Here is a 14,955-nt window from a genome sequence, read left to right on the forward strand (position 1 = left end):
AACCAGTCAGCTTTGGTACCTGGAAAGACAATGGAGCAAATAATCAAACAATCAATTTGTAAGAACCTACAAGAAAATAAGGTGATAAGTAACAGTCAGCATGGATTTGTCAAGAACACATCATGTCAAAGCAACCTAATATCCTTCTTTGACAGGGTAACAAGTCTTGTGGATGGGGGAAGTGGTAGTTGTGATATCTCAACTTTAGTAAGACTTTTGATACTGTCTCACATGACCTTCTCATAAACAACCTAGAGAAATACAGCCTAAATGAACCTACAATAAGGTGGCGGCACAACTGGCTGGAAAACCGTACTCAGAGGATTAAAGGTTCACAATCAAGCTGGAAGGGCATATCCAGTGGGGTTTTTTAGGGATCTGTCCTGAGTCTGGTTCTGTTCAATATCTTCATTAATGATTTAGATAATGTCATAGAGAGTACACTTATAAAGTTTGTGGACGATACCAAGCTAGGAGGGGTTGCAAGTGCTTTGGAGGACAGGATTAGAATTTAAAATGATCTTAATAAACTGGAGAAATGATCTGAAATAAATAGGACTAAATTCAATAAGGACAAATGTGAAGTACTACATTTAGGAAGGAATAATCAATTGCACAAATACAAAATGGGAAATGACTGCCTATGGAAGGAGTACTATTGAAAAAGATCTTGGGGTTATAGTGGATCACAAACTAAATATCAGTCAACAATGTAATATTGCAAAACCAAAAAAATCATTCTGGGCTGTATTATCAGGATTGTTGTAAGCAAGACGTGAGAAGTAATTCTTCCACTCTCTGTACTCAGCACTGATAAGGCCTCAGCTGGAGTATTGTGTCCAATTCTGGGCACCACACTTTGGGAAAGATGTGGACAAATTGGAGAAAGTCCAGAGGAGAGTAACAAAAGTGACTACAGGTCTAAAATACATGACCTACAAGGAAAGATTGAAAAAATTGCATTTGTTTAGTCTGGAGAAGAGAAGCCTGAGGGGGGAACACAATAACAGAAGTCAAGTACGTAAAAGGTTGTTATAAAGAGGAGGGTGATAAATTGTTCGTCTTAACCACCAAGGACAGGACAAGAAGCAATGGGCTTAAATTGCCGCAAAGGAGGTTTAGGTTGGACATTAGGAAAAACTTTCTAACTGTCAGGGCGGTTAAGCACTGGAATAAATTGCCCAGGGAGGTTGTGGAATCTCCATCATTGGAGGTTTTTAAGAACAGGTTGGACAAACACCTGTCAGGGATAGTCTGGATAATGCTTAATCCTGCCTCAGTTCAGGAGATAGGATAGACGACCTATCAAGGTCCCTTCCAGGGCTACATTTCTATGATGCTATGTGAGCTAGGTGGACAGACCTCTGGGCAGGGCTTGGTGGGCAGTGCTGTGGGTGGAGCTGCTCTTTCAGCTCTTTGCTTCTCCACCTGCATTGCATGCAGCACTGGGGAATTGTTGATGTTCTGGAAATAGCTAAGCACGGAGAGCATTGGGGTGCCATGCGGTCCAGGCAGCTTGTGTCATGGCATCTCCCAGTAGTGCTTTCCTGGAGCTGCATGTGGTGTAGGTAGAGAGGAGCAAGACAGCTGCAGCAAGGGTGGGGTGTAATGGCAGTAGCAACAGCCTAGCTGGGCCAGGCAGAAGGACTGAGCTTCTCCTTCCTGACCCTCCTGGCCTTAGCAACTGTCCACTAGAGAGTTTGGGGGGGTGGGGGGAGAGATTTTGCATAAAGCTGCAGCTGACCCATCGCTCTGCCAGCTAAAAATCACTGCCCTAGTGGACTCAACATGGGTCTAGAAGTCAGGAGAACGTGGCTTCTAATCCTGACTTCAAGCCAGTTCCTGTAGTGCCAGGCCTCCCCCTTTGTTGCATGGTGTAGCAAAGTCCCGCTCCACTGCACTGCCCTGTGGCAAGCTGCAATGAAGCTGAACCTCTGCCTCTGGATCCCCCACTGTCTTCTGGTCTACTCCAGCCATAGGAGTGACCAGGTCCTCTGGCTGATCACTTTATAGGGTATGTCTAGACTGCTTCTGGGAGCAGGCCTCACAGGCCAGGTCCACCTGTGTTAGTGGGGCTCCCACTAGTGCACTACAAATGGCTGTGTAGACATTGTGGCTTGGGCTGGAGCTCAGGCTCTGAAGCGTGGGGTACAGGGTGGGCACCTTGACTAGTCTAGTCTAACCCTACACCTTGTCCCAGGCTCCTGAACCTCTAACAACTCCACTGTGCAGGGGCTGGCACATTCTTCCCCTGGGTGCAGCGCATCAGGGTTCCTACCTCCAGTCAGGCTTCCAGCTCACCTGGGAGTAGCCCAGCTGGTCTTCTCAGCCTTCTCGCAGGCTGCTTTCCAGAGACACACCATTGTCCTCCTCCGGCATCACCCTCTTTCTGTTTTTTTCTTAAGCCATCTCCTCATCTGACCAGACCCTCCCCAGGTTAGAAGCACACCCAGGCTCCTGTAACCCTTCGGGTGCCTGACAGGATTTACTTTCCATCACACATGGGGACAATTATATTTACCTGCTCTATAATTCAATCATGTTTATAAGGTGCAGAGTATTATCAGGGTCCTGCAGGGGAAGATGTGGGCACAGAGTCAAGATTTCCTGGCTCCCAGCTTTTTGCTTAATCCAGTGGGTTATGGGCTTTTTGGAGGAATGGGCATTGCCTCCTTCAGCAACTCTTCCAAAACCCACGAGTGCAGCTTTTTACAGAACTGGCCTTTTGTGGTCGTTTTGACTGTCAGAACAATTCTGGGTCTCCTGAAATTTCATGTAAAACCCAAACTTTGATGGATGCAATATTAGGTGAATCAAACTGGAGAAAAATTTCACATGAATTTTTGTGAGAGAAAGTCTCCCTAGTTTCCCCTGGTTTAGCTGTGATAGCTGCAGGTTTTGCATCTGGAATGTAGGGACGGGATGACCAGCCAGTGCCAGGGCTGTGGCCCAAACACACTTTCTGAGTTCCAGGTTTGACCAGCTTCTAACTTTCTCTAAACATGAACAAACAAACCAGCCCTCTTGGGACAGATCCTTTCCTACCCCAGCATTTAAAATCCACATATGGAGAGCTGCCAAGAGCCAGAGGTGCTTCCTAACAAAAAGGGGTAAACAGTGAGGTGGCAAAATTTGAAAATGATACAAAACTGCTCAAAGTTAAGTCCCAGGCAGACTGTGAAGAGTTACAAAGGGATCTCACAAAACTGGGTGACTGGGCAACAAAATGGCAGATGAAATTCAATGTTGATAAATGCAAAGTAATGCACATTGGAAAACATAATCACAACTCTATATACAAAATGATGGGGTCTAAATGAACTGTTACCATTCAAGAAAGAGATATTGGAGTCACTGTGGATAGTTCTCTGAAAACAGCCACTCAATGTGCAGCCGCAGTCAAAAAGGTGAACAGAATGTTAGGAACCATTAGGAAAGAGATAGATAGTAAGACAGTAAATATCGTAATGCCACTATATAAATCCATGGTATGCCCTGTGTGCAGTTCTGGTCATCCCATCTCAAAAAAGATATATTAGAATTGGAAAAAGTACGGAGAAGGGCAACAAAAATGATTGGAGGTATGGAATAGTGTCCATCTGATGAGAGATTAATAAGACTGGGACTTTTCAGTTTGGAAAAGTGACGACTAAGAGAGGACATGGTAGAGGTCTGTAAAATTGTGATTGGTGTGGAGAAAGTAAATCAGGAAGTGTTATTTACTCCTTCTCATAGCACAAGAACTAGGGGTCACCCAATGACATTTATAGACAGCAGGTTTGAAACAAACAAAAGGAAGTACTTCTTCACACAACCTTCAGTCATCCCTCATTGCTAGGGGATGTTGTGAAGGCCAAAAGTATAACTGGGTTCAAAAATGAACTAGATAAATTCCTGGAGGACAGGTCCATCAATGACTATTAGCCAAGATGGTCAGGGAAGCAACCCCAAGCTCTGGGTGTCCTTAGCCTCTGACTGCCAGAAGCTGGGAGTGGATGACGGGATGGATCACTGGATAACTGCCCTGTTCTGTTCATTCCCTCTGTAGCACCTGGCACTGGCCACTGTCGGAAGACAGGACACTGAGCTAGATGGACCATTGGCCTCACCCAGTATGACCATTCTTATGTTTTTACTTTCTAACATTCACATTGAGTAAGTCAGACAGCCAGAATTCAAACCAGACCCTTGCTTTGCAGGGAAAATGAGGATAATTAATGTAATCCTGACTCGCTCCCTGCTGGGTGTTATCGTACATGCAGGAGTTCCCATAAGTGCAGAATACAGGAACTTCCTTAAGGTCACATCAACAGTGAGGTGGTTGCATGGCTTCATGTGGTAGTGTTCTACCTAGGGGGAGCTGTTGTCACATATTGACGCAGGCGAATCTGAGAGTCACAGGCCTAGAGTCACAAAAGTACATAGGTGACTATGTCCCAGTTTTAGGCTTCACTGTGATCCACAAAATTCTCCTGATCCCTGTAGGTGCCTAAACTCACTCAGCACCTACATTTTCAGGGTAAAAGTTCCCTTGCTGCCCATGTTTCAGCCTCTGGACATGCACACTGCTGCCTTGCTCTAGGTGTCTAAAACCTATCTCCTGTCTATGCCCCAGAGCGCGAGCTGGGTGGTGTGCTTGGAGGCTGCCTCCTGCATCAGGTTCCATTCAAAATCTGTCTGGAGGAGGTGGTGTTGCCCACCTTATAATTTCTAGCTTAGTGGTTAGAGGTGGGAGACCCAAGTTCAGTTTCTCCCAAGGCAGAGAAAGGAGTTGAACAGGGCTCTCCTACCACTCAGGAGTGTCTGCTAACCACTGGGCTATGGGCTATTCTGATGAGGGGCTCCCTCAGTCTCTTCCATTGAAGCTGTTTCACTGTGGATAAATAATGGAAGAGTCCTTGGAGCAGAGGAACTAGACTGTGGGGCTCCCGCCTCCCAGCTGGGTACGCTAAACACCAGACTACAGACAACAATCTCTCTTTGGCCCAATAACTCTTTAGGTATTTATCCCAAGTGGAAAAGTGTCAATAGGAGAGATAGAGAGAGGGAGTCATTGGGTCAGAGAGAAAGGGCGAGAGAGAATGACTCTGTTGGCTGGTAGTTAGAGCAAACTTCCCCCCTCTCCAGCAGGTGCGAGACCTAGTGTCCAGCCCTCCTGCTCCAATGACTCTAATTATTTATCCACAATGGAACAGCTTCAGCAGGAGAAATTTAGAGAGCCCAACATCAGAATATCCCAAGCTCAGTGATTAAAGCACGATGCTGAGAGGTAGAAGACCCCTTGCTTGAGTCCTGTACCCCCCTCAGGCAGAGGAGGGACTTGTACCTTAGCCTCCCCCATCTTAGAGGAGTGCCAGGCTAATAGTTATAAGGCGCATGGTTGCACCTCCTCCTCTGGCTGCTTTGGGTAGAGTTGGGCACCTGCCTAAGTAATTCTAACAAGAAGTACGTTAGGCCCGGAGCCACCCGACTCCAGGGGAGGATTCCTGGCTATGATTCAGTAGCAGAGATAGGCACTTCTATGCAGCCTGGACTCAGGCATCTATCTCGTCAAGGGAGTAGGACTTAGTCATAATTTCCCATTGGCTAGTTTAGGTAGCTTCCTGCCCAGGTGCTGGCTTTTGTGGATCATATCCTTATGTGCCTGTCTCTCCCCATGCATTGCATAGGGAGCCTGGGCACCTGACACAGGCTCTGTGAATCAGTGTGTTCTTGTGATTTTCTAGGTGCCCCAAAATTAGGCATGATAGTGAGCATCACTGGTTTGAGCATTGGCCTGCTAAACCCAGGGTTGTGAGTTCAATCCTTGAGGGGGCCACTTAGGGATCTGGGGCAAAATCAGTGCTTGGTCCTGCCAGCGAAGGCAGGGGGCTGGACTTGATGACTTTTCAAGGTCCCTTCCAATTCTAGGGGATAGGATATCTCCTTTAATTTATTTATCATGACAGCTAAGTCCCTTTGTGAATCTAGGTCACAGTCATTTTCTTCCTCCTTCCATCATGTTGGTCCTAGTGGTTTGCAAATAGAGCAGGTGTGTTTGTGCCGGTCTGTTGTCCATTGAACAACACTTTGGCACTTCATGAAAAAACCAGCAACCTCTATTTCCCATCCTTTCAACCACAGGGGCTACATCATGTTGTGTTTGCATTTCCTTAGGAGGGCCCTCATTGCCTGAACCTCCTAGACTTTGATCACCTGTTGCGGGAATCTCAGAAGGAAGTGTTACGGTTACAGAGACAGATTGCACTGAAGAATTTCAAGGAGTCTCTCCAGTCCTCTAAAACTGGTTCAAAAAGCTCTTCGTCAATTGCTGCCAATTGCTTGGGACCATCTGTGCCAACTCTAGATACCAGCATAAATTATTCATCTCTATCAAAGGGGGTGCAATTAGGAGAGCCAACACTAGCAATGGAAGCACATAGGAAGGTGAGATATCTGGGTCAATGATCTGAAGTTTTTGCTAATTAATCAGTCAATTAATTAATGTTCTTACAGAACTTTTACCATTGTGTAATTGCTAAGATTATTACAGTTATTATTATCTCTGCTAGAAATAGATATTACTGTTTTTTAAAATGACCTTTTAGATATTGAAAGACATCTATGAGTATATGATAATGTGTCAGATGTCATATAATGAAGAGAGAGAATGGTAAGTCTAGTTGCTATAGAAAGCCCAATAAGCATATCCCAGAGTGAATTCTATGGCAGTGGTTCTCAACCAGGGGTAGGTGTACCCCAGGGGTACGCAGAGGTCTTCCAGGGGGTTCATCAACTCATCTAGATATTTGCCTAGTTTTACTACAGGCTACAGAAAAAGCACCATCGAAGTCAGTGCAAACTAAAATTTCATACAAACAATGACTTGTTGATATTGCTCTATATACTATACAGTGAAATGTAAGTAAAATATTTATATTGCAATTGATTTATTTTATAAGTATATGGTAAAATGAGAAAGTAACCCATTTTTCAGTAATAGCGTGCTGTGCCACTTTTGTATTTTTATGTCTGATTTTGTAAGCGAGTAGTTTTTCAGTGAGGTGAAATTTGGGGCTACACAAGACAAATCAGACTCCTAAAGAGGTATAAGTCTGGAAAGTTGAGAGCCACTGTTCTATGGCATCCGTAAGCCTTGCAAGGTGACAGTGGTGTAGGCAGAGATAGGCCTAGGCCAGTTCTTTTTGTGCTTTGATTTTGCAAAACTTCCATTAAAAGGTAGAACTTTATGCAACATTTTTCCATTTGTGAAATTGGGCAAAACATGTGTGTCACATTCTGGAAGCCTCTGAAAACTGTATTGAAGCTGGGTGAATAGGGCAGCTGTGTGTGCATGCGCACACACGAATACCTGGTATACAATAAACAGGTTAGTCTGACAAGACCTATTTTCCATAAAACCATGTTGATTGGCATTAATTATATTACCTTCCTTTAATTCTTTATTGAGTCCTGTATCGGCTGTTCCGTTATGTTGATCAGGATTAATGTGTGACTGACAGGCCTATAATTACCCAGGTTAGCCCGTTTCAGTATTGGCACAATATTAGCTTTCTTCCACTACTTTGGAACTTGCACAGTGTTCCAAGACTTATTGAAAAGCAACTTTAACCAACCAGTAAGCTCCTTGGCCAGTTCTTATAAAACTCTTGGATGCAAGTTATCTGGACCTGCTGATTTAAAAATGGCCAACTTTAGTAGCTGCTGTTTTACATCCTCATTAGTCACTGTTGGAATGGAAAGTATTTCATCATCATATGATGTGAATATATCACCTGGCTTTTTCCCTAATCCAGAACAGAAATATTTACGGAATACTTCTGCCTTTTCTGAATTATTATTGAAAACTACCATTTCCATCTAGTAATGGACCAATACCACATTTAGGATTCTTTTTGTTCCTAATATACTTAAAAATGCCTTCTTATTGTCCTTAACGCTGCTAGCATAGAGTTCATCTTGTGTCCTTTTGCTTCCCTTATCAGTTCTTTATAGTTCCAGGCTTCTGATTTATATTCATTACTAGAAACTTCCTCTTTCTTTCATTTGTTATATATTGTGTTTTATTTTATTTTTTATAGTGGCCTTTACTTCCCCTCTAAACCAGGTTGGGTTTTTTTAACCAGTGCAGCCTTATTTCTCAGTTGTGGGAGTGTGGCTTTTTGGGCATCTAGTAAAATGTTCTTAAACAATTTCCAATTATCATTCGCATTTTCTGTTTAAATTCTTTTCCCCAACCGATTTGGTCAAAATTGTTTTCAGCTTTGTGAAATTGGCCCTTTAAAGGACCAAGTATATATATATATAACTAGACTGGACTTTATTCTGTTTGCACATAACAAATGTAATCAAGTTATGATCGCTTGCACCTAAGCCTCCACTAATTTTTAATTCTGCAATCAATTCCCTTTCTCTCTCAAGATGAGGTCTAATATCGAATTCCCTCTTGTTGGATGCAGCATTTTTTGAGTAAATTGTCCCCTATAATTTTTAGTCATTAGTCAATTTTAGTCAGCATGAGATCTCCAGCACGTCACTGAGACTGAAGCCCCCATGATAACACCGTTTTCTCCCCTACACATTATAGATAGGTGCTTAAGGAGATTTTTGTCCTATTCTCTAGTATGATTTGGTGATCTGATCTTGTTCTTTATTTGTAAGGACTTTGATCCATAAGCATTCAAGATCATTTGTTTCCAAGTTGTCAGTGACTGGAAACAGGTAAAGCCATTTTTGACCGGAGTGTCTCTCCCCTGCCTCTTTTGGCCACTCTGCAGAAGAGAACTGAATGTTTTATAATAATTAGTAAAATATTGACTAACTTTTGCAGAGCAAACATTAAGACTGAGAATCTAAACGTATTTTTGCCTCCCCATAGACTCAGTCCCCCAAAATTTCAAGCATCACACAAATGTACGCACACACACGTGCTCTCTTAAGGTCTCAGAGACAGGTTGCTTCTCAAATAAAGGCTTTTTGCCTGTTGCTGTCATGTGCTGGGACCATCTGTGCCAGTGATGGATATCTGCTGAAATGACTATCAAACGGGGTGCAACGTCCTGACAATTTAGCTCAACAAATAAAAGCCAGTGAAACGGCCCAGCTCCTCCAGCTGTGTCTGTTCTCCCAAGCTGCCTCACCAGTGCCCCTGGGCAACTCCTCAGCCTAGAGAATGTTTTATCCCTATTCTTGCCACTCTGTGTACTCTATTTACCCGTTCCCTGACTGATGGCAGCCCGGACCCAGAAGGCAGGCTAAGGGAATTGCCTTTACCAAGTGTCCCAGAACAGGTACCATTTTCTCCCCAAATGCCTATCACAAGAGGTCATCTTCTCTTCAAGATGCACTGCAGTGACTTCAACTCACCCTACCTCTCCATTTGTGCTGGGTCTGCACTGCAGATGATACACTGCTGTAGTGCAGACACTTACTACAGTGATGGAAGGGACTGTCATAAATCCTCTCTCCGAGAGGCGGTCAATGGAAGAATTCTTCTGTTGACCTAACTGCCTCTTTAGTGGAGGTTAGGTCGACCGAACTACATCACACAGGGCATGACATTTTTCACAGCTCTGAGCAATGTAGCTAGACCGAGCGGAGTTTTAGGTGTTGAGCAGACCTTCTGTAATTTGGGCGCCAATTTCTGTAGAAGAAGGAGAAAGAATCAGACTGAAGCAAAGGAAGCAGTTGACATGGTGCCTTAGTTTGATACTCAGCGAGAGTGAAGCTGGGGGCTGCCCCTTGGCTTGGTACCATGAAGTTACTGCCTTAGATTTCTCCTGCTCTGTGCTAAGCACACCCACCTCAGCCTGACACACCCATCTTTATCCATCCCAGCCCACATGTGTCTTTCAGGTTCCTTTGCTATGCCTGGCTGATTATCTCATAGGTAGTGCTCCCTGGGGCTGTCCCCAGATTCATTCACTATGTGGCTAACCTGTCTGTCTGTTTCACATTTGCATCCTGCCACTCGGTAAGATTCTCTACCTTGCTCCCTTCATGCCCACATTTGGAATGAGGGGCTAGGAGATGGTGGGACGGGGGAGAGGTGCATCCAAATTTCCCTGGAAAATGGAGTTTGCAGCTCTGCTAAGGGGGCAGCTTCTCTTCCTGGACATGTTCCTGTGGTGCCCCTGAGGGGAGCTCATTTCCTCTCCAGCCCTGCATGTCCTCTCTGCTGCTTCCATTTTCCCTGGTGCATTTCCTAGGTCAAACACCTCTTCTACCTCCCCTCTTCCCAGCACTGCCGCCTTCCCCCAAACACATTCTAAAAAGCCATGGAAATACCCACACAAAGAAACTGGGTAACTCGGAATTAAAGTTGCTGAACTGGGTTCAGAGGACATTGCTAGCTACCCGACCCCTCTACCCCTCCTGCCATGGCTCACCACTGTGGTCAGATGTTGGCTGCGTGTGTGTTTATCCAGTGCGTTGTCCCAGCTCTGCGCAGGTAGCGGAAATAGCAAACCTCAATTAAACTGCCCAATAAATCCACAGACTCAGTTTTCAGCAAAGGCGCCCGGCCAGGTTTACTGTCAGCGAAGCCTGGTGATAGCACCTGGCAGACTCTCTGAGGATACTAAGACATGGATGCCCATGACAATGGACGCAGCTCAGTGAATGGCAGGACTTTCCATTCCCCCCTCGGCTGGCCAAAGATACTCCCTCTGAGATACATCTTTATACCCCGATACAAACAAGTTAGTACTACCCCTTTGACATAGTTACTGCCCCCTGATGTCACTAGTTATTACCCATCACCTTGTACATGTTGGTTTGATTAAAACATTTCTGTTACGTACTGTCATCCTGACCTCATCTTTAGGAGGGGTCATTGTGTTCCTGTTATCCTTGGGGAATGGTTTTGTACCATCCTTGATATCAGGATGTTCTGGTACCACTGGATATCGGGATGTGTTTGCATGAGCACTCTGTGACTAGCACGTCTTAGGAAAGTGTATTTCTGCAATATCAGCCCTGTTCTTGCCAGATTCTGTGAGCAGGTCCTGCCTCATACCAGGCCTCTGATACAAGGGCTTATGTCTCAGGCTTTCTTCTTATTACATTCCCCTGCATTTTTTTTTTGTTGGGGGGAGAATGTTTACAGAAAAGCATAATGCATGGACTGAAGATCGCCCAATGGGCTAAACACTGTTATGTGGCCACCTTACTGTTCCATCCACACATTCATGCCCCATCTGTCCCTTAGTTTGCACATTCCCTTATACGACTGATGGACGGATTTTATTTTCTAATCTGTGTAGTCCCTTATGGTGGGCCTGGGAATGTTAGGCCTGGGACTTTGATTGAGGAATGTAGTTTTATGATTGAGCCTTGGAGGCACTACCAGATAATTAATACAATATGGATATGATGTGTACATTTGTAGTGTGTATGGGTATATATGTATACATGGGCGGCAGGCGGAGCCCTCCTTTGGGGAGGCTAGCCCCTGGCTCCGCCCCTTCCACTCACACCCTCCCCTCGGTCAGAGCCCCGAGACCCTCTGTCCCCCGTATGACCGGAGCCACAACACCCCCACCCGGAACACACACCCCTGGCCACAGGACCCCTGAGTGCTCTCTGCCTTGGCTGGAGATGCCCCGGGCTGGCCGCAGCCTGGAGTGTGCCCCCCACTCGGCTGGAGGAGCTTTGGGCCCCTCCCCTTTGGCTGGCCAAAGCCGTGCCGTGCCTCCGCTCCCTGGACCCAGATCACCTAGGGGAAAAGCTTCTGTTACAGAAAATGCTTTTGATATACCCCATGCAGGCATTATGTGACTCCGTCGCCGCCCTGGAACCTGCATGGGGCATAATAAAACAAAAACTTCACCACCAAACCCCGCAACCGGGGGTCCGGTCGCCACCATGGCAGCGCCGGGAGAGGCAGCCTCCCCTGGCCTATTATACCTGCTGCCCATGTATGTATAGGATGTATGTGTATACATGACACCATCTTATATTGAAGCATAACAATATTTTTGAAATATGGTGTTGTAGTTTGGCCCTTTTACTTTGGTGCTGCAGATAGCAACACGCTCCTATTAGGGCAATTACAGTTATTAACTGTATGATTATTGGTAGCAGGTGGAGTGTTTTGAAATACTGGGATAGGCATTGTTATAGCGTGTCCCACAGTGCTATGTATATGAGAAGTAAAACAAATTTGTAGTAGTGACATTACAACTGAGGCCTTTATATATAAATTTTCGTGTTTAGTTAGTACAGAGCACAGAGTACTAACTAAAAACCGATCATCATCGGACACCAACACACAGCTCCACAGCAAACTCCCTTTGCACTCCACCCTACCCAACTCCTCCCCATGTGAACTCCAGATGCAGAATTTCCCAGACACAAACCAACCATCCCAAACTTTATTCTCTCTAGGGAATGTGGCACAGTGTGGCCGACGTGGGAGTCTGGGTGGTGTGACAGCAACTGCATGAGTGCAAGAGAAGAGAGTAGGTTCAAAAGCATAAGGCGAGTGGCACTGCAAAGCGGGTCGGCCATGGAAGGGGGGAGTGGGCATTGTTGGGAAGGGTGAAAGTGCTGAATCCACGGACAACATTTCTGTCACCGAACTGGAGCAGGGCCAGGGGAATGGGCTGGGGGTGTGTGTGTCATGCCCCCGACCCTTGGAGAAGTTCCCTGTGTTTTGTGTGTTGGGGGGACACTGCCCTGGGACCTCTGGGCTCAGCCCGGGGGCTACTGGGCGATTCTGGCCGAAGCAGTGACGGATACAAATCTCTCGCAAGAGCCCGTTGTGTGCCAGTCCCACCGAGCGGCGACCCCCGAGCGCGGCTGCGTTAGGAGAAGTTCTGGGTGTGGAACCGGCCCCCCCCGCTCAGCACCGGGCCGGGGCGGGAGGGAACAGCTGGGGGGTCACACCCAGACCCGGTCCGGGCTCGGGGTGCTGGAGCCAGGCGCTGCCCTGGCACTGGCTGGGAGCCGCTTCCCGGGCTACCCCGAGCGCGTCTCCTGGGGCCCGGGGGTCGCTGCCCGGCCCGGCTCGGCTCAGCCCGGCCCGGCTCCCCCGCACTCCGGCCGCTGCCGCCGGCAGCACCTGGCGGCCGGCGGGGGCCGCGCCGCGCCCGCTGCCCAGCGCCCCCTCCGCCGGGCCAGTGGTACGGCCCGCTCGGTCCCGCCGCCGGCCAGGACGCGGCTCCGGCTCAGGTAGGCGCGGGGCCCGCTCCGGGGCCCAGGGGCGGGCTGGGGGCCCGGGGCCCGGGCTGGAGCAGGTGGCTCTGGGCCGGGCCCGGCCCGGCCCGGCCGGCGCCCCGCTTCCCTGGGGCTGCGGCGGGCCTGGCACCGGTCCGTGCGCCCCGCTCCCTGCCGGGGCCTGGCCCGAGCGGCCCGAAACAGCCCCCGCCGCCGGCTCCTCCCGGGCTGCGGGGCCCTGCGGGGCAGCGCCTTGGCCCCCGCTCGCCCCAGCTTTGCGCCTGCAGCAGCCGAGGCACATCCCGCCGGAGCCGCCCCTTGCCGGGCCGCGGCGCTAGCAAGTGTCGGTTCTCCGCCCAGTCACCCCGTCCCCGGGTCGGGTTATGTCTGATGGGAAGCGGGGCCCGGGCTAGGCTGGGGGGCCCCATAGATGTCTCCAGTCCCAGGCAAGCCGGGACCTCTGGGCTCCCCTCGCCTGGGCTCCCGGACAACAGGCCAGAGACCTGCCCGGACAGCTCTCCTAGGGGGAAATCCCATCTTGATTTCAAAACTGACCCTTGTTACGTTGTTCCGGTGGTTGATTCCTCTCACTGGTAAACATTTATGCCAGATTGCCAGGCTGAATCTGCCTAACCTCCAGCCACTGGACCACGCAGATGTTGTGGAAAAAGCTGAAATACTCAATGCTTTTTTTGGCCTTGGTCTTCCCAGACAAGGTCAGCTCCCAGACGGCTGCACTGGGCAGCACTGCATGGGGAGGGTGACCAGACAGCAAGTGTGAAAAATCAGGACAGGGGGTGGGGGATAACAGGCGCCTGTATAAGACAAAGCCCCAAATAGGGGACTGTCCCTATAAAATCAGGACATCTGGTCACTCAAAGTATGGGGAGGAGGTGAGCAGCCCTGAGTGGTGAAAGAACAGGTTAAGGGCTATTTAGAAAAGCTGGACATGCACAAGTCCATGGGGCCCGATGCGCTGCATCTGAGGGTGCTGAGGGAGCTGGCTGATGTGATTGCAGAGCCATTGGCCATTATCTTTGAAAACTTGTGATGATCAGGGTTGGTCCCAGATGACTGGAAAAAGGCGAATGTAGTGCGCATCTTTTAAAAAGGGAAGAAGGAGAATCCAGGGAACTATAAACCGGTCAGCCTCATCTCAGTCCCCAGAAAAATCATGGAGCAGGTATTCAAGGAATCCATTTTGAAGTACTTGGAGGAGAGGAAGGTGATCAGGACCAGTCAACATGGTTTCACCAAGGGCAAGTCATGCCTGACCATCTTGATTGCCTTCTATGATGAGATAACTGGCTCTGTGGATGTGGGGAAAGTGGTGGATGTGATATATCTTGACTTTAGCAAAACTTTTGATACTGTCTCTCACAGTATTCTTGCCAGCAAGTTAAAGAAGTATGGATTGGATGAATGGACTATAAGGTGGATAGAAAGCTGGCTAGATCATTGGGCTCAACAGGTAGTGATCAATGGCTCAATGTCTAGTTGGCAACCGGTATCAAGCGGAGTGCCCCAGGAATCTGTCCTGGGGCCGGTTTTGTTCAATATCTTCATTAATGATCTGGATGATGGGATGGATTGCACCCTCAGCAAGTTCGCAGAGGACACTAAGATGGGGAGATAGGTATGCTGGAGGGTAGGGATAGGGTCCAGAGTGACCTAGACATATTGAAGGATTAGGCCAAAAGAAATCTGATGAGGTTCAACAAGGACAAGTGCAGAGTCCTGCACTTAGGATAGAAGACTCCCATGCACTGCTACAGGCTGGGGACCGACTGGCTAAGC

The 14,955-nt window shown here is 47.9% G+C and overlaps 1 protein-coding gene across 16 annotated transcripts in view; it reads left to right on the forward strand.

Moving 5' to 3' along the window:
- Positions 1 to 14,955, forward strand: part of TSPOAP1 (TSPO associated protein 1) — a 171,614-nt gene that overhangs the window by 39,023 nt on the left and 117,636 nt on the right. For 15 of the 16 annotated variants that reach the window (XR_004643463.1, XR_004643465.1, XR_004643466.1 and 12 more), the window contains exon 5: positions 6,157 to 6,426. The exons of the other annotated variant lie outside the window; for it this stretch is intronic. Coding sequence is in view for 10 of the 15 variants with exons in the window: in XM_034752887.1 (XP_034608778.1) it covers positions 6,157 to 6,426 (270 nt within the window). In the remaining 5 variants the exon portion in view is untranslated. The remainder of the gene's footprint in view (positions 1 to 6,156; positions 6,427 to 14,955) is intronic. 16 annotated transcript variants of the gene reach the window in all.

This window comes from Trachemys scripta, chromosome 18 (assembly GCF_013100865.1).
Source record: "Trachemys scripta elegans isolate TJP31775 chromosome 18, CAS_Tse_1.0, whole genome shotgun sequence".
NCBI classification, from domain to species: Eukaryota; Metazoa; Chordata; order Testudines; family Emydidae; genus Trachemys; species Trachemys scripta.